Below are 26,222 nucleotides of genomic sequence, written 5' to 3' on the forward strand. Positions count from 1 at the left end.
ACTCAAGCAGAATAGGTATAAGAAGACAATTGATGCGAGCGCGAAGCGCGAGCGGAAAATTTCGAGATTTAGTCCTATAATATTTACTGAACGAGACACTCTATTCATGTTTTGTAAATCATGAAAAGGATGAGTATCAATAAAGCGAGCGCAAAGCGCGAGCAGAAAATTTTTATATACGTTTTGAAATGGTACCTGTTGAAAATGTACCTGTTGAGGACTGCTTGCAATTAGCCATGAAGGCGTTACATATTTCAACAATCAAAAAATGCTGCGAGCGCGAAGCGCGAGCTGATAATTTTTGATAATTTCTAGAGAAAGAATGGAAATTTTTTATCAATTTTTGTAATCGTGAACAGGATAGCTATATAATTCAACAATTGATGCGAGCGCGAAGCGCAAGCAGAAAAAAAATCGAGATTTAGACCTAAAAATGGGCCACTCTGTTCATGTTTTGTAAACAGCCATAGGCTGATCGAGGGCTTTTTACCGTGTTTAAATAAAATAAATCAATCAAAATCAATGTTTTGTAAATCATGAAAAGGATGAGTAATATAGGGGGTCTTCATACATTAATAATGCGAGCACAAAGCGCGAGCAGAAAATTTTTGATATTGTGATCTGAAACTGGATAATGATTTAAATAGAGAACAAGTTGAGTATTTGAATAAACATGCGCGCGTGTTTCATATTTAGACCTAGAATCTGGGCATTCTAAATACATCTTTAATCATGAAAATCATGAAACTTTGATATTCCGATCTAAATAAAGAGTCAATTACAGCTTTATATTTCAAGCACTTTGTAAGAAAATTGTAAGGTGGATATGGATCGCACTAAAAAAAAGCTAACATTTTCATTATTATTACTTTGAGTTTTGACATAGGACCGGGACATCCTTACGCCATGTCATGAAAATGATGACTATCTTCCTATTCCTCTTGCTAAGCGCGAGATGAAACAAAAAGGACAATTTAATTATTAAATTAATATCATATTTATTAATACCTAATGAGGGCGCGAAATCTGATGATATTATGGCATAAAAACTAGACATTTCACTTTTGTAATTATGAATAGGATGCATCAATTAATATATTTTAACCATTGATGCGAGCCCAAATCGCGAGCTAAAATTTTTGATAAACTGTCATGAAAAGGGGATTTTAAGTAGTTTGTTGTATAATCAGTATTGAAACATACATAACTCGCCAGTCAAAATGCCAGCGTGCAGCGCTAGCTGATACGTCTTGACAATCAGACCTGAAAAGGGATATTTTGAAAACTTTATGGAATACACGAAAATAATAGGTACCTGATAAATCAAAATTTGCGAGCACGCAGCGCAAGCAGCAAATGTTGATAAAATTATTCAGACCATAAAACTGACATTTTTACAGAGCTCTTTTAAAAAATCAATTTGTAAATCACACAAAATAATGAAAGTTCGATTTCCGAGGTGAAATATGTTTTGTATATTGACTTCCAAACTTAATATTTGAGCTCCATATTGAACAAGATATGTAAATCACCTAACAGGCAATGCGAGCGCGAAGCGAGAGCGAAAATTTTATATAGTGGCACGAAAGATTCTTTTTATTTTCCAAGTCTTCCCCTCATCTTATTTTATGCACTCGTCGTCCTTCTCTTCTTTTTCTCCTCTCTTTTCCCTCCTTTTTTCCTTTTCCTTCTTTCTTTCCCTTTTTTCTTTTTTAATCCGCCAATAGGGGGCCCTCGGCCCCCCTGGATCCGCCTATGGGGACAAGCAGTGGCGGACCGTGACCCGGAGGAGACAAAGCATTGGAGGGGCACTGTATTGTTTGTGAACAATGCTGTGCACCCCCCAATGCTTTGTCTCCTCAGGGTCACGGTCCGCCACTGGGGACAAGGGGCGGGAAAATTTGACAAGCAAAAAAAGGTTATCATCCCAAAAGTACGGTCATCTCGTCCCAGCTCGTCCCAAGATACACGTTTTATTTCGATTTAGAATGATGTATTTCTTACCATCATAAAAGACAAAAAATAGTAGGGGGGACATTTGATATTGTGTCCCCCCTACTATTTTGAGTAGGGGGGACACGTCCCCCCTGTCCCCCCTGGGATTTCCGCCCATGCCCCCATCCCCCCCGTGATCGACACCCATGCTTAATCATATACTTGGGATGTTCAAACCAATCACATTCAAAGGTACGAGAAAGACCTCATTATATGGATAAACATAGGAATGAAAATCAAATCTAAACATCTTATCAATGAAAAGTGAAGAAAGAAGGAAACAAATGATTAACTGCAGAACCCGGCTATAAAAGACGAAAAAAATGCCGTACATTAAATTGGGCCAACACTAATTCTATTCGGCCGCTTTTCTTCGGGAATTTTTTTCATTGAAGACGCCATACATACATAACCGATTTCGTAATAAATTTCAGAAGTTACATATCATCAGAAAAGACTTGGAAAGATGGCGTATTAAAAAGACGATTGCGGGTAGAATAACTATTTGTCAGTCTTAATTTGAGTATATTTCACCGCAGAGTCACCTATATTTGACAATGGCGTACAATTGTATTCGCCTGAGACTGAGAGGGGCTGTAGAGAGAATTCTTAGCAGGAGTTTGGGACAAAGCGTTCGGGTGAATCAGGTGAGAGAATCGTACGGTAGGCCTACCGGTACATCATCGTTGACGCAAGGAGCTCCGCCGACGAGGCGGCGAAGCTCGTGACCCTATCCGGCGCGGCTTGGGGGATGACTAACGCCGGGGTATATTAATGGGTGGCTTTGTTTAGTTGGATATTGACAATAAGACGATAATTTGCACTTCTTTAGATTTTACTCCTTAATCTTGAATATATTCTACCCATCAGTTTGTGATTCCAAACTCCAAAGTTCTTTTTCATGACTTGTGACTTTGTCAGTAGAGGCGCACGGGGAGACTCTCTCCAATTGGAGACTTGCTTTGCAAAAGGACAAAAGAAACAACACCAACAAAAGCATGATTTTTTCCACCCAAAATTTTGTCTCACTGAGGTCAGAAGCCCATTTGTTTTGTATGTGATTGACAACAAAAATCCTTATCAAAACAAAAGTAGACGGTGAATATTTAAAGTAGACGGTGAAAAGGGGTAATTTTTCATGAGGAATCTGCTTATCACATTTTTATTTGCCGCCAAGGTAATCCTTTTGCAGCAAATGTAAACAAAGGAAATTGGACTCCAAAACTGGAGAATGTCTCTGAAATTGGATACCCAAATTCTTTACAAAAGTCTCTGATATAATCTCCCACATTGGAGACAGTCTCCAATATTGGCCGTGCGCCTCTACTGTTTGTGTCATTGTGACATTGACTTTTTGAGAGCTAACAGTCACTAACAGTAACAGTCACAATTAACGTTAGAATTAGATGCCTAACGTTAAATGTTGGGAAAAAACGACATCCATGGATGATCATTCGGAAATCACATGGCTTATGATCTATAGTTATCATGGTTGTTAAGCTGTTAGAACGTATAGAGAGAAAGAGATATGTACAAAGTACATTCATACTGCTCTAGCACCAATCAAAATGTTGCCCATTGTCATTGACTGTGTGACACAAACAGCCAGGCCAAGCTCCGCACAGCTCACGGCAGTGATTCAGAGACCACTGATCACGTCATGATCACATGGTCACAAAATAATTCGGCTGAAAGGTATGCGAAAGTATGATTGATAGCGATGACGATATCCAGCCACCTTTTCTACACGCGAAATGGTCTTGGCTCATGATCTGATTGCTCAAGTATCGATATAAAATAATTGAGATTCAGCAATTTCATGCATATTCATGCGGCACTCCGAAGCCCTGCACTCCATTGACTTTTCACAAGTTGTGATAGATTCTGTAAACTCTGGTGCTCTTCTGCATGATTTTGACAGGAAAGCGAGAAGTAATCAAAATACGCTTACCTGTGCGATATCGGTGAGGAAATAGATCGTCAGAAAATGCCTTTCATTATTCAAATAAAAAATGCTAAAGTGAAATTCTATTTTGATTTTGGTACGAGGTGATAGAGAATTGCAATCGGGTATAGGGAGGCTTGCGATGCGCATGCTTACTATATTTTCATTTATAAATTGGCTTGCGATTTCAAGAAGGAGGGGAGTTGATTCAATACCTCCCTCCCAGCCAGTGGAACTTTAGTAAAAAAAAGCCCAGCATGGTTTGGGTTGATAAGAGTCATAAAGGTTACTCATTTGAGTTTTTTCCGTGTCTGGGTGCATTCGCTGATTTTATCACCCAAATTGCAGCCCAAGTGTTATGAAATTTTAGTTCCTCATTTTTATTGAGTGGTCCCTCACTGAAGGAGAAACATTTAGGGCCAAAAATGATTTTCTCCAGCATGTATTAACATTTAATTAAAAAAAATCAGTAGACTTTTTAATAGTTTTGAAATGAACTCTGAATTGATTTCCTCCTTGTGTGTGTCTAGATTCATCTACACAGCACCAATGCAGACATGTCTACCTCATGGAAGCTATCTAGCCTCATCACCAGACTGAGGTTAGCTGCAAAGCCACCAAAGGGGTTCGAAAAGTTCTTTCCAGAAGGCAAACAAGGGGCTAAGAAACCCAAAGTTGCAAAAGAAACATGTGAGTATTACAGAAAAAGTAAACATTAGTTGACAAACAGAAGGATGTACATGTAACTCACTTGGCCAATTTGAGATTCTGTACAAAATTGGTTAGACAGAAAGATTCTGAAAATCAGAAAGACTTACCTGGATTCAACTTCCAAAAGCAACAACCTTTCACGTTCTGATTGATTTGCTCAGTAGATAATTAGTTTAAATCACTTTTAAATCACCTTTTTTCAAATTTGAGTGTGTTTATAGGTCTTATGTCTGTCATTTCTTCTCATGAGTAAGAAGATAGAAGTCATCATATGATATTAAAATAAAGCCAAAGCAAGTTGACAGAAAGATAGTTGATTTCAGACATTCAGAAAGCTAGCCAGTTAAATAGATGAATAGATGAATAGTAGGCAGATTGATAGCTCTAGGTAGGTGGTCAATATACTAGTCAGGGAAAAGGTATGGAATATTGGTAGACAAATGTTATTAGTTTATAAAATACATATTTATGTATAGATTGAGAGAAAGTGAGTTTAAAAGAGATTTGAAGAAAGGGCGGGGAATGCTGTGCTGAAGAAAAGTAGAGATTTCGAAACAATTCAATATAAAACTGAAAATTTCAATCCTACAATAATAGTTGATACTGATTTAAGACATAAAATCTGAAGTTAGAAAATGCCATTCCTTCTCATCAGCGGAGTCTTCCAAATCGGCACCCAAACGAAGCAGCGGCAAACAAGAATCGGAGAACAACAAGAACTTTGGGGAAGATCTTTGGAAGAGCCTCATGGCCCAAGGGAAGACGGGCGGAGCAGGAGGGGGCCCTGGAGGCAGACCGCCCATCGACGAGAAGAACAGACAGCAGCTGATGTTCAGTATAGCCGTCACCATAGGGGGCGCTATAGCAGCGGGCTACGTCCTGATGGGAGGTTCGGCAGTGGAGATCACGTACAAGGAGTTCCTGAATGAATACTTGGCAGCACGACAGGTAAGTGGTGAATAGTATTAGGGACATAGGAACCCTTTTGTAGTTTTGCCCACTTTCATTGTCATTGTAGAGTCAGGAAAATCATATAAAATATATATGAAGGGGTCCATTTCATGAAGAGTGGCAACTATGGTTACAACTATGGTAACTTTGCCATTGTTACAACTACCATGGTAGCATGGCTCAGCAGCCAGTCACAACCAAAAGATTCCATGGTAGTTTAATACAATAGTGGGAAAGTCAACAGTCTCTCTCGATTTCCCAGTCAGTGATTATTCCAGTAACACCTTATTTCAATGTCTTATTTCATGATTATTCGATTTTTTTTTCTTTAATATTCAGGTTGAAAGAGTAGAAGTTGTCAACAAGAAATTTGTCAGAGTGTGGCTCAAGACTGGTCACTCCAAAGGGGTATGTAATATAATGATGGTACTAATTGTTATGAAGTGCTTCAATTTAGACCAGTCTGATGTTTTTACAATAAAAACGTTTAGACGTAACTTGCATTAAGAGAAATCTGCAAAATAAGTGAAGTGCTTTTTTGTTGCACAACGATGTACCGCAGACAAAATGAAACACATATTCTCAGACCATCTTCATGTTGAAAGTGAAGGATATTTCTATTTAGCAGTTAGATATTGATGGTGTGTGCGAACCTGTCACAACTATGGTACTTTTTTTGTTGAGGATATGGTCAAGTGTTTGGGCCTGCACAGATCGATATGTATCTTAGAATCTCTGGATGAGGGGAAAAAAATCCCTTTAAAAAGTTTACGTACTGCATTCCATTAAAAGCAATGAATAGCCGATTGCTTAAACTAAAATGAAACCTTACTAACATTTCTTCTAATATCACCTTGTGGCATGTTTTCCTTCACAAAGAAATTTACCCACATTGTGCTTTACACAAGCCAGATGAGGTGATTGGGTACACAGTCATCAGGATTAATTTCTTGAATGCACTAGATAGCGATGGAAGGCAGCTCGAGCTAAAGTCAGGGTAACAGTAGTAATGGTGCACCAGGGAATAGATTATTTCTAGATGGATTGCTCTATACAAATGCCTATTATTATTGTTGTTATAATTATTATCATTATTATTATTATTATTACTACTCTCCATGATATTTTTACATGACAGAGGTATGTGTGGTTCAACATCGGCAGTGTGGACGCTTTCGAGAGGAACCTAGAGCAGGCTCAGGGCAACCTCGGTATGGAACCTCAGAACTTCCTCTCTGTCGTCTATAGTTCAGAGAGTGATGGGTAAGCACATCTCGACAACTTCAACTTAGGCCGTGTTTATGCTTCCACTTTTCAGGCCAGAATCAGCGTTTCCATACGTGATTAGTCCATAACACGGTTGCGTCCATGCTTACTTTCATGTAAACTACGTTTCAAGACGCCGATCGTAAACTCACAAAAAGGTGCGCTTGTAAACGTCGTTTGACCAGAATCAGGCTTTCTGGGGAAGTATAAAGAGAACCACGATCGTAAACGTGTTTAAATGATGTCATTTGATACATACTTCCAGTGAGATAAAAATCCGCGGGCAAATATAGTCGCATTGCTCCATACCTGCCTCCACGGAATTACCTCTCATCTCCCTTGTTACATATGCATGTGTGATAATTGGTTTAAGTACTACCACTAGTATTATTCTTCCAATTTGTCATCACGATGAATGTTGAGGGATTTACAAAAAAAACCTGGAACATGCATGAGTTATAATGAGGAGACAACGCCATATGCCCCAGTAGCATAAACAAATATATGTTTTATTATTTTATTATGTATACTTAAATATTCTTTATTTTTCTCATTATTTATCCTCACCATGGTGGATATGGCTATGTCAAGTAGTTCCATGCGATGACTAAAATATCGGAAATTCTTCGATGTTTAAATAACAGTCGACATACCTTCCCCATAACAACACTCGGAAAAAAAAAACTTTCGAAAAAGGGCACGCCCAATTTGACCTCGCTTTCCTGCTCAATGATTTCGCCTCTGAAAAATTAAACATAAACAGCACTCCCAGAACCACGTTTACGATTGGCGTTTTGAAATGATGTTTGAAAACGCTGATTCTGTCCTTGCAATGGAAGCATAAACACACCCTTAAAAGCATTGCATGAAGCTGTAAGGTCCCATTTGTTCCCTGTGTTTGTGATATGTTGCACTTGAAAATCATTCATTGTTGCTTCAAAAAATTTAAAACCACAAGTGGCCGGTGACCGGAGAGACCTTCCCAGCAGAGAAAATAATGATGATTTATCATTCACATATATCTTGAAATTGCACAAATATCATTGTTTTTTCTTTTGATGTATTTTTTTTTTATTTATGTGAGCAATATTAAACACAACACATCGAAGTTCATTTCTTTTTTTTTTAATAAGACCTTTGTAATGTTAACCAATCTCTTTAGATGCCTTTTGTAACAATCTCAAGGAGTTTGAAAAGAATCCCATATAGTGACAGCCTGAATGTTTGTTTGTATAATTAAAACAATGTGTTCCTAATGATCCTGGTAGAAAATTCACAAATACTGAGAAATAAGTGAAATCGAGTGGCATTCCTACCAAGTGAATCATCTTATTCCAAGCAATACCAAGTACCAAAGGCAAGAATGTGGCTTTTATAGACTGTTCCCTGTACAGACATATAATTTCCAAGGCTGGTTGATTAATCAATAAAATTAAAAGAATGTATTTTCCAATAAATTCTATATTTTTGTTAATTTATTCTATTTCTTTTCTAGGTCATTTTTGATGAGTCTGATCCCCACTGCCCTGATGATTGGTTTCTTCCTGTATCTTTTCCGGAACAACCCCGCCACTGGAGGGCGGGCTGGTAGGGGCAAGGGCGGTATCTTTGGGTTTGGAGAGTCAACAGCAAAGATCCTCAAAGAAGACGTAGGAGTCAGGTTTAAGTGAGTATTTTAAGAGAATTTACGTGTTAAGTGATTGCTCTGAAACGGTCAACTTATTTCATTTCATTCTAAGCAACCTAGAAATTACTGTCAACAGCATGCCATTCTATAATCTAAGTGGAGATGGCAGCTTCTGTCTTTGCCTTTTCGAGTTGGATGCTGTTACTCTTAACGTCAGCAATACGTCTGATGTGAAAGACTGTGAACCATGAAGCAAGCAGGCCTGAGCACTTTTTCAATGAATGTCCAGTGGCAGTTATTCTAATGAAAAACCTGCACCAAATCCTGCCCAACAAAAAGAGAAAAAATTAAGTAACACAAGACCGGAGTGTAGTCTTCTGCATCAGATATGTTACTGACCTCTCGCGTAACAGCATCTGACTCGTAACACAAAGACAAAATCTGCAGCCTCCGCATAGATTACAGGCTTAAATCATGCCAGCATAGCAAATGACAGCTCTCGTTAATAATCAGCTTTCGATTCATCATGCATATTCTGCAACTTCCTAGGCTAACTAGTGTCCTCATTTCATGTCATGTTGCAATGTTGCTTTTTTGTGAAGATGCAAATTGATGGTGATAGTAATAGTGATGATAATTATGAAGGTGTGATGATGGTCGTGATCTTGATGATGTTGAATTTGATGAATTTAATGAAGATGATGAAAATGGTGGTTGTGATGATGATAATGATAATGATGAGATGATGATGATGATGATGATGATGATGATGATGATGATGATGATGATGATGATGATGATGATGATGATGATGATGATGATGATGATGATGATGATGATGATGATGATGATGATGATGATGATGATGATGATGATGATGATGATGATGATGACAATGGATGATGTGTGGTGGTGGTGGTTGTGACGATGGTAATGATAGATCTTTTTCTTCTTTCCAACAGGGATGTTGCTGGATGTGAGGAGGCTAAGGTGGAGATTATGGAGTTTGTAAACTTCCTAAAGAACCCTCAGAAATATGCAGAACTTGGAGCCAAGATCCCAAAAGTAAGAGTTTAGGGAAAGTCCACCCCAACATCAAGTTGATTCTAAAAAAATAGAAAATCCAAATAAAAAATCATATGTATGTTATTAGTATGACTTATTCAAATGTCTCTTATTTTTAATGAAACAGTGTGTACACCACAGTTATATGTAAATTAGTGAATCAGTTATGTCACTCAATACTTTAAAAAAAACTTACTCTATGAATAAAACAAGGTTTTGGTTTTGCAGATTTGACAATAAGAAGACTATTTATTAAATCACAATAGTAACAATAATAAGTTATACATGTTTGGGGTGAAACTAAACCTTGTTCCAAAGTATGATGAAGTGAAAAGTAAAATTTGTCTTGTTTCATGAAGTAAAAAACAAAAGAAATAGTTATTGGGTGACATCAACAGTTCCCTCATGATATGCATACCATTCAATGTGTCAGATATAATTGTTTTGCGAAATTTAGCCTAACTTTAAAATGTCGTAACTTTCTTGTTTTTACATCTGCATTTGATGAAATTTTTAAGATTATGCTTCTTTAAATGTTCTCTTTTTAATCAGATCAACTTCGTGTTGGGTGTACTCCCCATATAAAGGAATTTTGTGCAACATTGTGAGACTTCTGTTAATGGAGTGTCAAAGTACTCATGTCTGTCTCTGTTAATCTCGGCACCTCTCTTCACTCTTTTCACAACAGAAAAAATAACATGTAAAGCATACTTTAATCATTCTATATCTGCTAATTTATATGTTTAACATTGGTTTTACTGTATTATTTTTTTTAGGGTGCTATCTTATCTGGACCACCGGGAACAGGTAAAACCCTGTTGGCCAAGGCGACAGCAGGGGAAGCTAATGTGCCTTTCATCACAGTCAATGGTTCTGAGTTCTTAGAGATGTTTGTTGGTGTGGGTCCCTCAAGGGTAAGGTTGCCCCCATCTTTATTCTCCTACTTCTCTTCTCCTCTGCCTTCTTTTTCCTCTTTTTTTTAAATCCCCATCTCCTATTCCTCATTCTTCTCCTTTAATTTTCCTTCTGCTCCTCTTTCTCCTCCTGTTCACTTCTCCCCTCCCCTCTTCTCCCCTCTAATGTCCTACTCTTTCTTCTTTCCTATCTCTTCTCTTTCTCTTTGTTGATTTTTTTTCCTATATCAATTGGGCACTGTACATTGTTCATGTGTTGCTTCCTTGGGAACATTAGTTCATAATGAACTCTTTATTTCTTTTCTTTTGTAGGTGAGGGACATGTTTGCAATGGCAAGGAAAAACGCCCCGTGTATTCTCTTTATGGATGAGATTGATGCAGTGGGACGGAAAAGAGGAAGGAGTAACTTTGGAGGACAAAGCGAACAGGAAAATACGTTAAATCAACTTCTAGTAGAAATGGATGGTGAGTGAATATAAGGGGTAGAAAACGAGTGCCATTTTTACGTAATATATTTTAAAGGCAGTTAGGAACTTTGTCTGGGATTCAAAATAAAACAATGAGATAGACAGGTAAATTTGCCAGAGTCAAACTCATGTGGAAGTGGAGGAATGTAATAAAAAGCAGTTTGTGTGTTCTTTATACAACCTTATCAATACGACCATTCTCTAATAATAATTATCAATCTACAATAATTCATTCACTAGATTCTTCTCCTTTTTATCTTTTCCAGGTTTCAATACCACCACCAATGTTGTTGTCTTGGCAGGAACAAACCGTCCAGATATCCTAGACCCCGCCCTAATGAGACCTGGCCGTTTTGATAGACAAATCTACCTCGGTGCGCCAGATATCAAGGGAAGGTATGTGGTTTATTTGGATAGAAAGCAAGTCTTGAAATCATCATCATCATCATCACCACAACCACCACTACCATCATCATACCTGCCAACCATTCCGATTTTGGCGGAATTATACTGATTTTTCGACCTCCATTCCGAATTCCGAATTTTAAAACCAATATTCCGATTTTTGGGTTAATCAATATAGTGTTGAAATTATTGAAACGGCTGTATAATGCGACTAACGCATGCACGGCTGTAAGATGCGACTAACGCGTAAACGACTGGAGCGCACGGCTACGCAAATGCGCTAGCTACACGATATACACAGAGAGCGACTTTAAATGGCGCGCGAACACTGCTAAGTGCGCAGTTCCATTGCAAATACATGTGAAAATTAACGAGCATACACGCAACAGCAGCACTTAGGGTGCTACATTTTGAGGTGTTGTCGTTAGCGTTGACTTCCGAAAAAAAATGGCGGCTGACATTGGCTAGTGAAAGAGCCAGTTTTTAGTGAGGACATGTTTTCATAATCCACGAAAATCGGAAAAACCGTGAAAGAGTAACCTTTTTAGACCCCTTGTTTCCTAACTACGATGTTAAGAATCACAGATGGTGATATTTTTTACGCGAAACAAGGTGCACTTAGGTAAGAAAATTTCACTTTTTATTTGAGGTTTTTGCCCATGTCGCCGGATGATTTTGTAGTGTGGGAGTGAGTTAGTGATGTATCGTACATATCTAGAGTGTGTTGGTGATTACAGTGGTATATCGCTGAGTCTGCTGATGATATGAACGGCAGGTCGTTGAACACTGGCCCCTGCCCGGCCGCGTACCGACGCAATTAAGTTAGATCTATCCCTACGCAATTTTAACATTGATCTGTACTTTATTTTTCGAATAATTGTCAATTTTTGAGGAAGAAAGATGATCAACCTTCGATCTCGGGTTGAGCCTTCGGAGCCGAACGCCAATTCTACTTTACTTGCTTCGCTTGCCTAAACCATGCCTGAACTCCCGGCGCCCGCCCAGTGGCTGCGCCTCAGCCTCCCCGTCTTATACCGGCGCACCACAAGTGCAGTGGTGGGTGCGGGTCAGGCGCATGCAGCCCTTAGTTTCGGCTCCATTTTGTCATGGTTGATAATCTGCTTTCTTCTACCAACAAGCACTTATCAAATGTAGGTTATGATATAACCTTGTCCTCAGTCAGTAACCCCTGTGTGGTGAAATAACATGAATAAGACAATGTCAATGTTTGGCTTATTTTCTCTTGATGCATGATTGATAGGCTGGATAATAAATGTTTGATTTTTTGGCTTGTCAGTTTTTAATACAGTAGGGATAACTTAAATCTAAATTCATCATAAAATCTTGAAATGTGTGGAGATGAAGATCTGCATCAATCTCACTTTCCACCGATAGAGGGCCTCACAAAAATATGCTCAAAATCAAAGTTTTTAGAGAGCTCTGATGAACAAGAAAAATTATCCCTAAGTCTATATAGATATATCACACCTGAATGAAACTGGGTGGTTTATGTCACAAAAGTGATATTTTAAAGACCTTTTTTTAATTTTTAATTGATAAATAAAGGTAGACTCTACATGTAGGTCATCCTCTTGTGTGGTAATGAGGATAAATTTGCTTTAAAAAGTGTAGGGAAATGCTACTTTTACATGCTGAAAATGCAAAGAGTCCCTATACCGTTGGAGCGGACCGGACACCCGCTCGGCGCCCTCAGAACTTTGATACTGAATTTTTATTATCAAAGGTTGGCAGGTATGCATTATGATCATCATCATCTACATCATCATCATCATCATCATCATCATCATCATCATCATCACCATCATCATCATCACCACCACCACTACCATCATGATCGACATCATCGACATCATCATCATCATCATCACCATCATCATCATCTCATCATCACCAACACCATCACCACCAACACCGCCACTATCATCATCATTGACATCAACATCATCATCACCATCATCAGGACCATTACTATTATTGCTATCATTACTTTTATTGTTATGTGTATCCAGGGCATCTATTTTCAAGGTTCATCTGAAGCCATTGAAGACAGAAGTAAACATGGAGGAGATGTCAAGGAAACTAGCTGCACTCACTCCTGGTTTTACAGGTAGGATTACACAGTACATATTCACGCGGTCTATTTATCAGATAGTCTTATACCATATGGGCTAAAACCCATTTGGTCTATTGCCATCTGGTCTACACTACCCTTGGTTTAATACCCACTGGTTTACATTCTGAACTCAGATTTAATTTAAACTCTGGTCTAATGTATTGTTTTAGATGTTGATAGCCAACTACATGTATGACACAAATCTGTAACAGAAAATGCTCAATCGATTATCTTATTGACATTCAAATCCTCAAACTAATTTTCTTCCCATTCAAGGATGATAAAACAGCACAATTAACCATAAAAGGACTGGGGGGCCATGATGGCCCCCCTCAACGCTTCGCGCGATATTTCCGAAACGCATGAAGATAGTGCCGCAAAATTTTATTACTTTTTTCTTTAATGTCTCGTGCAAATTTTGAGACCAAATTTGTGACATACGGGTATAGCATCGCGACGTCACATGACTTTTTACGAGACAATGTCATGCCGAAAATGGCTCATTATTATAATTTGTGTACAAAGTCTATGGGAGATGAAATTTATAAAAGTGTGATTTTTTTTCGTTCTAATTGGTCTGCTTAATTAATTTAGGGTCCAATTTAGTTGTTAAATGAAAAAACAAAGAAAAACAAAAGATTAAAAAACAAAAAATAAATAAGAAATTCTAAAAACAAGGAAATACATAAGGAAAAAAAATGGCTTTTGCAATTTTTCTTAGTGGAAGCCTTTGAATTAGATTACAAAGATGACATCTGCAAAAAAGAAGAAAATTTGAAGAAATTTGAAGTGTTAAATATGCAAATAATGTTTTTCATAAATAAATTTGCATATTTTATTCATAATAAATAAAAAATAATTATTTTCAGAAAAATATTTTTATACTTATGCGATAAAGTATGTGCATGCCAAATTTCGGCGCGAACGGCGGCCTAGATCAGAAGGGGGGGCATTACGTCAAACCCTCGTTGCAGATTCACCGCACCTGCTCATGGCTTTGCTACGGTCCTATACCCCGATAACAAAATCCTCTTTGGAGGAACCAAGATATTTCATTCCCAAGTGCTATCAACCCTGAATCGCCCGATAATCCCTCTTATGTAACCTTTCTCCTCGGCAGGCGCAAGCCCAAGGATTAGACCATTAACAAAGGCTGTGATATTACGTAAGAGCAGCTCTGCCTGTAGTAGGCCTTTCGTAATTAAATTATTGTATTTGATATTTAATCAAGTTTTCAAAGGCATATTGTATTTCTAAATTCAATGTTAATTTGTTTTCAATTTCGAACGAAGAAAATCGGCCCCCCAAAAAGGAAACTGTTAAAGAGAATAAAAATGTTTGCATGCACTGGTGGGCCGCAGAGTTTGATTGAATCGTCACACTGCATATGCAATAAAGAAAGAAAGGGGAAAGAGAAAGAATTAAAGAAAGAAGCCGAAGGAAGGAAGAAAGAAAGATAGGAGCCGAGGAAGGAAAGAAGAAAAAAAGAATAACATTTAAAGAAACAAATATAAATGTAAAGAAGAAATAGTACAGAAGCGTAAAAGGAGATAAGGAGAGCGACAGAAAGATAGAGGATCCATGATATTTAATTTCCAAGCGCTATCAACCCTGTATCGCCGATAATCCCTCTTATTAGGCAAGCCGAGGGTAGACCATAAACAACAGCTGATATTACGTAAGAGCAGCTCTGCCTGTAGTAGGCCTTTCGGGATTGAATTATTTTATTGATATTTAATGAAGTTTTCAAAGGCACATTGTATTTTGAAATCCAACGTTTTTCTGTTATCAGTTTTGAACAAAGAAAATCGGCCCCGAAATAAGGAAACTATTAAAGGGAAATAAAAATGACTGCATGCGATGGCGAGCGAGTTTTCTTGAATCGGCGCGCTGCGTATGTAATTGCGGTTTAGTTTTTTTCGGACCCATCGAGGTCAAGAAACACATGTTTAGATACTTAAATAACTGGCCTGGGAGATTGAGGTTTTCCATGGTTTGTAACAGGGGTTTGCCTTCTCCAACGACGAAATTGCCTCATGCTCAATACATCTCAAATAGCCCAGTCCTTTTAGGGTTAACATAAGATCCAAAAGTTAATAAAATGTTGACATTTTAGGCTTCCCATAATCTTAGCACAGAGTTCGAACATAGTCTAAGTTAAAACGGTTTATCTCCACTTCGTCTAATGCCAATTCGTCCAAAAGCCAACTCGTCTACTACATGTATCATTTGGTTTACCATCAGTTCATCCAATATCCACATGGTTGAATTGCCAATTCGTCCACTCACCACTTTGTCTAATAACCAGTTGGACCAATAGCCATTTATTCCATACACCATTTGGTCTAAATGGACTAAGTGTTAATTGGGTGAAATGAATGAAAATGAAATGGATATTAGACCAACTGGTTATGAGACGAAATGGTCATAGACGAAACAGTGATTAGACGAACTGATGATTGGACCAAATGGTTAATGGACCAAATGGTTGTTAGACAAAATTTTGATGGACGGAATGGCATTAGACTAAATGAAAGTAGACCATGTGGTGAGTGGACGAATTGGCAATTTACCGTTAAAATTGATCTACAGAACATGGGCCACTAAGTCTAATATTCATGTAGTCTGATGCCCTGCTGGTCTTATTTTCACTTATCTGTATTTACTTTGCTATGTGAAAATTTGGTTGAAAACAGTTCATCTAACCATATAGACATAGCAGGGTAAGACCAAGTGGATGTTGAGAAAAATGGCAATTAGTCTGAATGGGAAGTAGATGCACTAGTTGTAGATGAACTGGGATTAACCATGACGGATGTGATAAAATGGAGAGAAGACGCAGTGGGTGTGGACCAATTGCCAATTTACCGGCTGCGATTATAACATAAAATTGGTAGATAATTATAAAATAACATATGCTGAAATTCCTAAAATAGTGTGTTACTATTGATTTGTCCCTCATTCTTGTAGGAGCTGACAGAAGCGGATCTAGAGGGGGGGTTGGGGGGTTGCAACCCCCCCCCAAAAAAAATCCGGGGACCATTTTTTTAAATCTTATCTTTTTTTTTAAACTTGTAATGCAAGAAAACGCCTTTTTCACACACAGATTTTCAAAATTTTTCCCTACTGTGGGAGGGGGGGACACCCCCCTCCCACACCCTCCCCCCTCGCTCGCTCCGCTCGCTTGGACTCGGTCGCTACGCTCCCTCGCATACCACCCCAACCCCCCCCTTTATAAAAAGCTGGATCCGCCCCTGGCTGACATGGCGAATGTGTGCAATGAAGCTGCATTGATTGCTGCTAGACATCAGATTGAAGGGTCGCACTTAGAAATCCTTGCATCTGATTGGCTAATTTGTTAGTGACATCACTAATTATTTGTTTCAGATTATGTGTGTTTAACTGTTGTTTTTCTCCTTGATTCTTATTGTAGGAGCTGACATAGCTAATGTGTGCAATGAAGCTGCATTGATCGCTGCTAGACATGGTTTCAATCAGATTGAAGCATCTCACTTTGAAGCTGCCATTGAAAGAGTAGTAGCAGGTCAGTAGCTTATGGTTTGCTTCTGCCAAAGGAAAAACATCTGCTCTTGCTTTTGTCTGAAACAAAAATGTGTCCAAATGGGGGTGTACATATATATATATTTTTCAAATAAAAAGTGCCAGCTTTTGATTTTTATGGTGAGAAAACCCAGTAAAATAATGTGATGATAATTGTTTAATCGAATCCTCGCATTATTATAAATATAACGATAGCAAATTTTAATATCAAAGGTCTTAAAGGGATGGTCCGGGCTGAAAGTATTTATAGCTTAATAAATAGAGTAGAGTTCACTGAGCAAAATGCCGAAAATTTCATCAAAAATCGGATAACAAAGTTATTGAATTTTAAAGTTCAGCAATATTTTGTGAAAACAGTCGTCATGTCACATTCCCACTTGTTCTTTTGTATTTTCTTATATGAAATTAGGTTTATTCAATTTTTTTCCTCCAAGAACTAGAAAAATTGGATTGACAACTGATTTAGTGCACTAGATATTCATTGCTGCAACTTATTTCATTATAAGGGAGACATATTATTCACACAAGTATGAAATAATGAAAAAATGTGATTTTATGTAATAACATAAGAAAACGGAAAGTGGGGATGTGACATCATCAGCCCACCTAATGAATATTCATGACGACTGTTTTCACAAAATATTGCTGAACTTTAAACTTCAATAACTTTATTATTTGTTAACTGATTTTGATGATTTTTTTGGCATTTTGCTCAGTGAATTCTACTCTATGTATTAAGATATAAATATTTTCAGCCCGGACCATCCCTTTAAGATACTAAACTTTATTTTAAACGTGACTTTTTCGAAATTGGCAAATCATCTGCAGTTTCCATGGGAACTTTGGTGCTTTGCCACATAAGGATGATACATTTCATAAAGTTGTTTCTATCAAATTCATACAGTTGAATGTCTAATCTTGAATGATACCATATTGTTTAAGTAGTAGTAGTAGTTGTACTAGTAGTAGTAGTAGCTGTAGTATCTCTATTACTTATCTTTGTCATTAATATCATTATCAACTTTGTGTTGTTCATGCATGGTGTTTAGGTCTTGAAAAGAAGACGCAAGTATTACAACCAGAAGAGAAGAAGACTGTAGCGTATCATGAGGCTGGTCATGCCGTAGCAGGCTGGTTCTTAGAACATGCTGACCCTCTGCTTAAGGTAATTCATTTCATTCATCTTTATGTTAATTTGTTAAATTTCATTCCATTCCAAATGACAGTACATGTGTGTCAGAAGGCTTTAACTAGATAAAGTGATTTAAGGAAATTGATGTTTGATTATTTAAGGCTGAGCCAATCTATCCATTACTCAAAATGTAAGTAGCTCATTAAGCTTCCTTTTCTAATGTAAGCAAATGTTAAACTTCAATAAACATCAGAAGAAACTGATTATGAGAGGTGGAATTAAAATAGTTCTTCAAATGATGAGTCAAATCCTTCTATCTGTCACCCCTGAATATTGATTTGTGAAAAGCAATAAGTTTTAAGTTGGTATACCGTGATTTTGACAGAGGCACCAACTGCTGTTTCCTTTTTCCAGTGATTTTAGTAAGAAAAAGTTAATAAAAGCTGCCATTTTCATGGAAAATACTGAAATTCAGTTCTTATTTTCCAATATCTTCATAGAGAATTAATTGTGAAATCCCAAAAGAGTTAGTAATTCAGCCTGTGGCAAAGCCGTTGATGCGTGAAGCTGAATTTGAAAATTAAATGATTAGGATCTTCCTTGTCATGTGTCAAAATATACCTTTGAAAATAAGTAAATTTGCAGTGTCAGTGAACTTGACCTTGTTCAAGGTATCTGAAGATCATTCTCAGCATGTAAGTAACATTTGATTGACAGCTGGTTGATTTTGTGTAAATTACACAGGACATACCTCTTTGATATTTACTCAAGAAGTGTGTGAAACAAAGGCTTGCTAGTAGATTACAGGATAGAGGAAATGTACAAGTAATTATCCAGGTGTTGATTTCTCATCTGAATGCAGTAAACAAGTAGGAATGTAATTTACCATCAGTCTGTGGATGTGATGACTTGCAGTTTTGATTACATGTAAATTGAACAGATATGAAAGACATTGAAAACTCCTTTCTTTCTCTTTATTATTATCTTCCTTTCCTGCAGAGATCCAAAGGTGACACAATATGTTTTTTTCTAAGTAGTTCCTCACAAGTTACTAATTCATTTCCTTGACTTACAACTCATATATCTATGTTTGAGTAGATCCCTTTTAATTTTGCTTTGATGTAAATTTCCATTTTCGTCCCAGGTTTCGATCATCCCACGAGGAAAAGGTCTTGGCTATGCCCAGTACTTGCCAAAGGAACACTTTCTATTCACCCAAGAGCAAATGCTACACAGGATGTGCATGACACTAGGTGGACGTGCCTCCGAGGAAATCTTTTTCAACAAGATCACAACAGGTGCCCAGGACGATCTCAAGAAAGTCACACAGATGGCATATGCTCAGGTCTGTAGCCATACTTGCTAGTTTAAATTGGGGGAGAAGAGAAGGGCATCGAAGGCCACGGTCATTGATGCCCTGGTGATTAGCCTCTGTGCCCCTCGTATTGGCCTGGATCTATACATGTAGATGTCCTTTTTATTTTTTAATTTTTTTCTATTTGAGCTGTAGTATAGAAATATGAGCTATCGAAAAGTGGCCTTGACCTCAATATATCAGAATTAAAGGCCTGGAATGTACTGTTGAGTGTGCAAGTGGACATCCAGGTCAAAGCAAATTTTCTGGTCTTGTTTACTTATTCTAAGTTGAATTTTGCCCAAGTTGAACAATTTGATGTGGTCCTAAGAAATTGACCTTTGGCATACTTAACTATTCTTAAAAAGCTAAGGGGTTGGAGGGAAAGGGGAAGGAATATTTGTTTATTTAAACATTTGAGAACAGAGTCCCGTAACAGCGATTCATCGTACGCTTGATTTTCACGATTGAGTGTACATGTAGTCAATACAATCGGTCGTAGAAAAATGTTCTATGATCATTGTTAGCTTTGTGTTACGTGCCCTTGGTCTCAAATAAATGTTGATCCACTATGTTGTTTTTTGAAAATTTTGATTTTATCTTCCATGCATAGGGTAAACTCTATGAATGTAAATGCTGAATTTATCTCTCCTCCTTTTTTAGTTTTATGCTCTAAGTTTCATCTGCTAACATTTCATGTCAGTTTTGTGTGTTTGTGATGGGGTAAGCTGTCCACTCCTCTGTGATGTCTTCTTTTACTCTTACGTCAGTGGTTCAGTTTGGCACGAGCAACAAACTTGGCAAGGTTGACATACATCCCATCAGGGTGAAATGGTCTGATACCTTACAATAAACAGACAGCACAGATGAGATATGAAGAAGTCAAGCCTATCATCACTACTTTATGTCCTTCTTCCCCATTCTGTAGGTTGTTCAGTTTGGCATGAGTGACAAGGTTGGCAACGTCTCCTTCGACATACCCCAACAGGGCGAGATGGTTTTAGAGAAACCCTACAGCGAACAGACTGCTCAGATGATAGATGAAGAAGTCAGGACCATCATCAAGGTTGCTTATGATTCAACCTTGGATCTCCTGAAGAAGAACAGAGAGAATGTAGAGATGGTAGGTCCATTTGCTTTTAAGATTTTTTGTCAAAGGACCTTGTTATTGGAGCAGGATGCACCAAATGTATGAGAGAGGTGAAACTGGCCACCTCAAAAATTAAGAGAGTAAACTAGATGGATAATAAATCTGACTATTAGTGAGTCTGTTTAATAAGCCAGTTCTATTCTATTCCTTTCCATTCCTTTCTATGCTATGCTATTCCATTCTATTATATACTATTCTGTTCTGTTCTGTTCTGTTCTGTTCTATTCTATTCTATTTGGCTTTCGGACTTGGTTTACACATTTAATTGGCTAAATTTGATTCCCTCCAACTACTAGTAGAGCATTGGGGTACTAGTATACAATGCATGTGTACTAAAGATTATTTAACCTTATAAATTCATGCTTATTCAAAATATGAAAGTGACGGTTTACAAATATATGATGCTTTGAGAAAGTATAGTGGGGAAATAAATCAAGGTTGAACTGGCAACTATTGACTGATAATTTATTCAATATAATATTTTTTTATTCGTAGAAGGTAAATAATCATGATTATTCTATCATCAGACCTAGCATGAGAGATTGTTGCCATGATACTATCAACCATGAATGGGAAAAAACCTTAGATCAAGTTATGAACAATCAGTGATTGATTGTCATTTGATATGCTCCTCAAAACCATTATAAAGCTTTGACAAAAAGTTAATAATAATAATGTGAATAACGATTGAGTATCGTCAAACATACCAATCTTACAGAACTGTAGATCTTCTTCCTACCAACACTACTCTGTGAAAATTTCAAATATTTAAATCATAGATATCTAGCGTCCTCTCTTTTTGATGTTTTTTATTTTCTTTCAAAAATGTATCTTTGAGCACTTTCAAATTTAAAGATGAAAGCTACAGACAAAGACATTATCCTGAAAGTTGAAGCCAATGCCATACTTTGGATAAGGTTTTTTAAAACAACAACAAAAACACATAGGTATTTTATGTTGATCGGGCAACCGATCAAATTATGTTTTCATGTAAAATCACACATTTTATCCTGTAAAACACATTTTTATTTCATACCCTCAAAATCATAACTGTTTTTAGGGCATACTCATTCATATTAGCTAGTAATGAATTGGAATAGTGAAAGGTGCATTTTTGAGGATGTACTGATTCTAATGGAAAGCTTTAAGATTAATTTTTGTAGTTATTTTTTGAAAATTGTGAAACACCCCTAGGTTACCTTCGACCTTCAACCTTTGAACTTTCTTTTGATCACTTAGGTTGCATTGAGGCTACTAGATCGCGAAGTCCTCAACAAGGATGACATGGTGGAACTCTTGGGCAAGCGGCCTTTTGCAGAAAGGACAACGTATGAAGAGTTCGTAGAGGGAACAGGCAGTTTTGAAGAGGACACCAGCCTTCCCAAAGGGCTCGAGGGTTGGAATGAGGAGAGTGAGAAGAAAAAGGGACTCAAGGACGATAAGAACTTGGATGTGAATGCATAGTATATTCTGAAAGGCAGTGGCCATCTTCTTGGTCACCAAAGACAATAAGTACATTTGAGACGGAGTGAGATGAGAAGTTTTATTGGGAAGAGCTGAAGCATGAAGCGGAATTGGGCATCAGATGGAGCTCTCGTACTTGGACCTGCAGACCTAGTTACCACCCATTAGTGGATTTCATGATCCAGAAGTTGATCAGGGGAGCATTTTATCAACATTTTTGTCTTTCCAAGTTGTCGGATCTGACAATTTTTCCTTGAATTTGATTGGCTGAGAAGCACTGTTTCTGTGGTAATTATCAGATAAAAACAGGACTTGTCAGCTAAAAGATCTTACAATTCCTTTTATGAAACGTTCCCAAGGTTGGCAAAGTATCAGTGATGGGATCATCAGATTATTGGTCCAATATCTTCAGAATTTTCAAGAGACATTTCTTGATTTCTAGAAAATAGATGTGATACTTATTATTTCCTTCCATCAGGAAGTGTTTTATGGACTGAAGTTCAATAGTCCAAGCTTTTACGTCTGTCCAGTAGAGCAATGAAATAATGGAACTTGTTTGAAAACACAAAACCACACATCTGGCAATGTTTAAGAAATCCATAAGATTAAAAACAAACAGATATTGATCTCAAATTGTGTGGTCAAAATATAAGAATTGAGATCAATCTCAATTAAGTTTGATTTGAATCTATTGTAACTCTTTGTAAGACAGGGCCCTGGGTTCCTGACACAGAAATGTTTGCAATGAATCGCAATATGGCAATGGGTAAGCCAGTGGCCCACCTTGCAAAGGAAAATGATGGATACAAATAAATCTCATTCTGACATTGATCTCAAATTGTATCCTTCCGAGATCAGAATTGAGATCATTATCAATTTGGGTTTGATGAATCAGTCGCAGTTCTCTGTAAAGAGAGGCCCAGATCATATTTGTAGGTGCAGCTAATACCCATTATTAACCAGTCCTAATCATCAGTCTTAAATCTTCAGTTGATCACTTATCTTTGTGATACAGCTCACTGGAGTCCCATTCAATCTGAATAGCATACTTAGTTTCAGAAAATTAAAGACTCATCTTTAAGAGCATTTTCCCTCTGGTTAGAACATCCTGCAGTAGGTCACCTAGTATCTGATTTTGTCATAACAGGGCATGTTTCTTTAGGTTATCCACATGGAATAACGTGTACGCTCTTATATCATTCATCACTATTTCAATAACTTATTTTATTTGTGAAGAAATGTTGCATTTCTCAATGGCATTTTTGATAGTTGCATATTTAGAACAGTCTACGATGAATATGTGACAGAAGAAATTACACAATAATATGTGCTGTTTCTATCAATTTGACAAAATTGTCATTTTTGTGTCTTCTCTTGATTAACTGTTAAGCAGGAGTAAAATTGAACAATGGCCATGGCATTTTGATGCCCCTCTCATTGGCTGAGTACATTTGTGTGGCCTTTTAAAATGTTAACCTATGACTTGCTCTTATATGGAAATGTGCCCTGTAGAAAATTGGTCGTGCCCTAAAAATATGACAAAATTTTGGCCTGTGTAAACAACATTCCCCACGTAGCACCACTATACGATTTGTGTACAGTGGGGTGCCATTTGTCAGCCCCTCCTTCTTAAAGGTCAAGTCCACCCCAACAAAATGTTGATTTGAATAAATAGAGAAAAATCAAACTAGCATATCGCTGAAAATTTCATCAAAATCGGATGTAAAATAAGAAAGTTATGACAATTTAAAGTTTCGCTTATTTTTCGCAAAACAATGATATGCTCAACTTGGTGACTCAGTCGATGATGTCCATCACTCACTATTTCTTTTGTTTTTTATTGTTTAAATTATGCAATATTTCATTTTTTATAGATCTGACAATAAGGACCAACTTGACTGAACCATATAGTATTAAACAATGCCAATTCTACATGTTCAGGGAGGAATTAATCGTTGTATCACTTGACAATGAGGAGAAAATTAGAATATTTCATATTTCATATAATAAAATACAAAAGAAATAGTGAGTGGATGACGTCATAGTCTCCTCATTTGCATAACAGCCAGGATGTGCATATAACTGTTTTGTAAAATTAAGCGAAACTTCAAAATGTCATAACTTTCTTATTTTACATCCGATTTTGATGAAATTTTCAGTGTTACGCTTGTTGGATTTTTCTCTTTTTATTCAAATCAACTTTTTGTTGGGGTGGACTTGTCCTTTAAGCGTTCAACATTTACTGGCATAAACTTTGATATAGCATATTTTTTTAGATGCACCTTCAAGCAAAGTTTTACTAAAATTGATTGTAGTAATCAGATAGACAACAGAAAAATATTTCATGACAAATGAAATTCATAAGTGGGTGTTGTGGAGGAATTTCATTTCTCTTCAAATTTCACTATTTATTTTTCAATTTCAAAGAGCTGAAGGTAAAAAAAAAGCTTACCCATAAATCAGAGTTGATTTGACCAACAGACATGGATATTCTGAATGAGACAATTGTAATTATGTATTGAAAGTATTATTGAGAGATTGATAATAAAGAGATGAAATGTCTATGTTTAATTTCTGGTACTTGTGATTCTGTTGTCTTTGCGCAGTTTGAAGGAACCGATTCTAGTGTTTGTATATTTCATGTAGGTGATAATTGAATTTTCCCTTCATTTATACACAAATTCCTGATAAAATTAAAATGTAGTCTCTTTTTAGCTGACATGCTGTTACAAGATGAGCTGTGACCTCAGCAACCTTTTGTCCGAAAATTCACAAGACTTGAAGGAAAAAATGCTGTTTAAACAACATCATCGCATTGGATATGCAGTAGTCATAAAAATTTTTATGGGGGTGGGGTTATTTGATATCCCCCAGTTAACCAAGCAAATCTTCCATAGATGAAATATTTGCCCAGATCAAAGTATTTTGACCAGGGGGGCTGTTTCATGAAGGTGTTCGTAAGTTAAGAACGACTTTAAGAATGATTTTCTTATGCGCTTAACCATTGCCAATGAATACCATTTACCACAAGAAAGGATCACTTAAAGTCGCTCTTAACTTGCGAACAACTTTATGAAACACCCACCTGGAGGCCAGAGCACGCAAATATGAGTAATTTACATCTAGTAAGTCAATTTATCTCTTTAAGTCAAAAATATTTTTGTGATCCTGAAGGATTTTCCTTTGACAGAGTCACCTGTTCATGTAGATGATTTACAAAATCCCTGTATGGGACACACAACCTTCTTCTTGTTTGTTTCATGGGGGATGTGATGTAGATTACAATGTGATCACACCAGACTATGAAGAGCAATGAAAACACCCTATAACAGATCTGCATGTTTTGAGGTGAGACAAAGAAACTAGGTTTGTAAGTTAGGACATTTTACAAAATCCCCATAGCATGACACGCAATGTATGTGTGTCTTTAATTATTTTTTATAAGGGATGTGATGTAGTCATGTAGATTGTAAATTTTATGACACCAGACAGAAAAAATCCTGGGTCTCTCAATAACATACATGTATCTCCATGGGTAAATTGCCAATTCGTCTACTGCCAATCTGTCTACTCATTACATGGTCTACCTTCATTTAGTCTAATGACATTCTCTCCATCAATGGATTTTGTCTTACAACCATTTGGTCCTATAACCACTCGGTCCAATCATCACTTTGTCTAATCACCAGTTCGTCTATGACCATTTCGTCTCATAACCAGTTGGTCCAACACCCAATGTATTTTCATTTATTTCGCCCAATTAACACAGTCCAATTAGATCAAATGGTATATGGACTGAATGGCTATCGGACCAACAGGTTATTATATGAAATGGTGAGTGGACGAAATGGCAATTAGACCATGTGGAAAGCGGACGAACTGATCACTGGCGGATCCAGGTGGGCAAAGCCGGCTCTTGCCCCCCCCCTTTTGAGAGGCACAATTACAATTTGTAATGTAAAAATGCTGTTAAAACAGAAGTGTGCCCCCCCCCCCCTTTTGAAAGTGAAGACCTTTTTTTTTTCTTGCTTGTCAAACTTTTTTCGTGGACGAAATGTCCTTGAATTTAGGTTAAAAACC

General features: G+C 37.2%; 1 protein-coding gene across 2 annotated transcripts; it reads left to right on the plus strand.

Annotated features, from left to right (window-relative positions):
- Positions 1 to 2,401: 2,401 nt before the first annotated feature.
- LOC129254176 (AFG3-like protein 2) lies at positions 2,402 to 24,713 on the plus strand. Of its 2 annotated transcripts, XR_010292615.1 has the most exons (17): positions 2,402 to 2,642; positions 4,471 to 4,630; positions 5,307 to 5,599; positions 5,942 to 6,010; positions 6,741 to 6,865; positions 8,364 to 8,534; positions 9,458 to 9,560; positions 10,337 to 10,474; positions 10,787 to 10,940; positions 11,209 to 11,338; positions 13,378 to 13,475; positions 16,915 to 17,025; positions 18,092 to 18,207; positions 19,319 to 19,519; positions 20,457 to 20,651; positions 21,918 to 23,777; positions 24,372 to 24,713. XR_010292615.1 is itself a non-coding variant. In XM_064094903.1 (16 exons), the coding sequence occupies exons 1-16, from the start codon at positions 2,553 to 2,555 to the stop codon at positions 22,140 to 22,142; spliced, it is 2,379 nt and encodes a 792-aa protein (XP_063950973.1). In that variant the 5' UTR covers positions 2,410 to 2,552; the 3' UTR covers positions 22,143 to 24,713. The 2 variants fall into 2 exon arrangements, 1 of the variants encoding a protein (XP_063950973.1); XM_064094903.1 differs by having other exon boundaries at positions 2,410 to 2,642; positions 21,918 to 24,713.
- The last annotated feature ends 1,509 nt before the right edge of the window (positions 24,714 to 26,222 follow it).

The sequence above is a fragment of the Lytechinus pictus genome, chromosome 2, assembly GCF_037042905.1.
Source record: "Lytechinus pictus isolate F3 Inbred chromosome 2, Lp3.0, whole genome shotgun sequence".
Lineage (NCBI taxonomy): Eukaryota > Metazoa > Echinodermata > Echinoidea > Temnopleuroida > Toxopneustidae > Lytechinus > Lytechinus pictus.

Coding starts and splice junctions, on each gene's coding strand:
- LOC129254176 (XM_064094903.1), top strand. CDS start 2,553: ATGGCGTACAATTGTATTCGCCTGAGACTGAGAGGGGCTGTAGAGAGA. Junction 17,026..18,091: donor CATTGAAAGAGTAGTAGCAG/GTCAGTAGCTTA, acceptor CATGGTGTTTAG/GTCTTGAAAAGAAGACGCAA. Junction 18,208..19,318: donor ATGCTGACCCTCTGCTTAAG/GTAATTCATTTC, acceptor TTTTCGTCCCAG/GTTTCGATCATCCCACGAGG.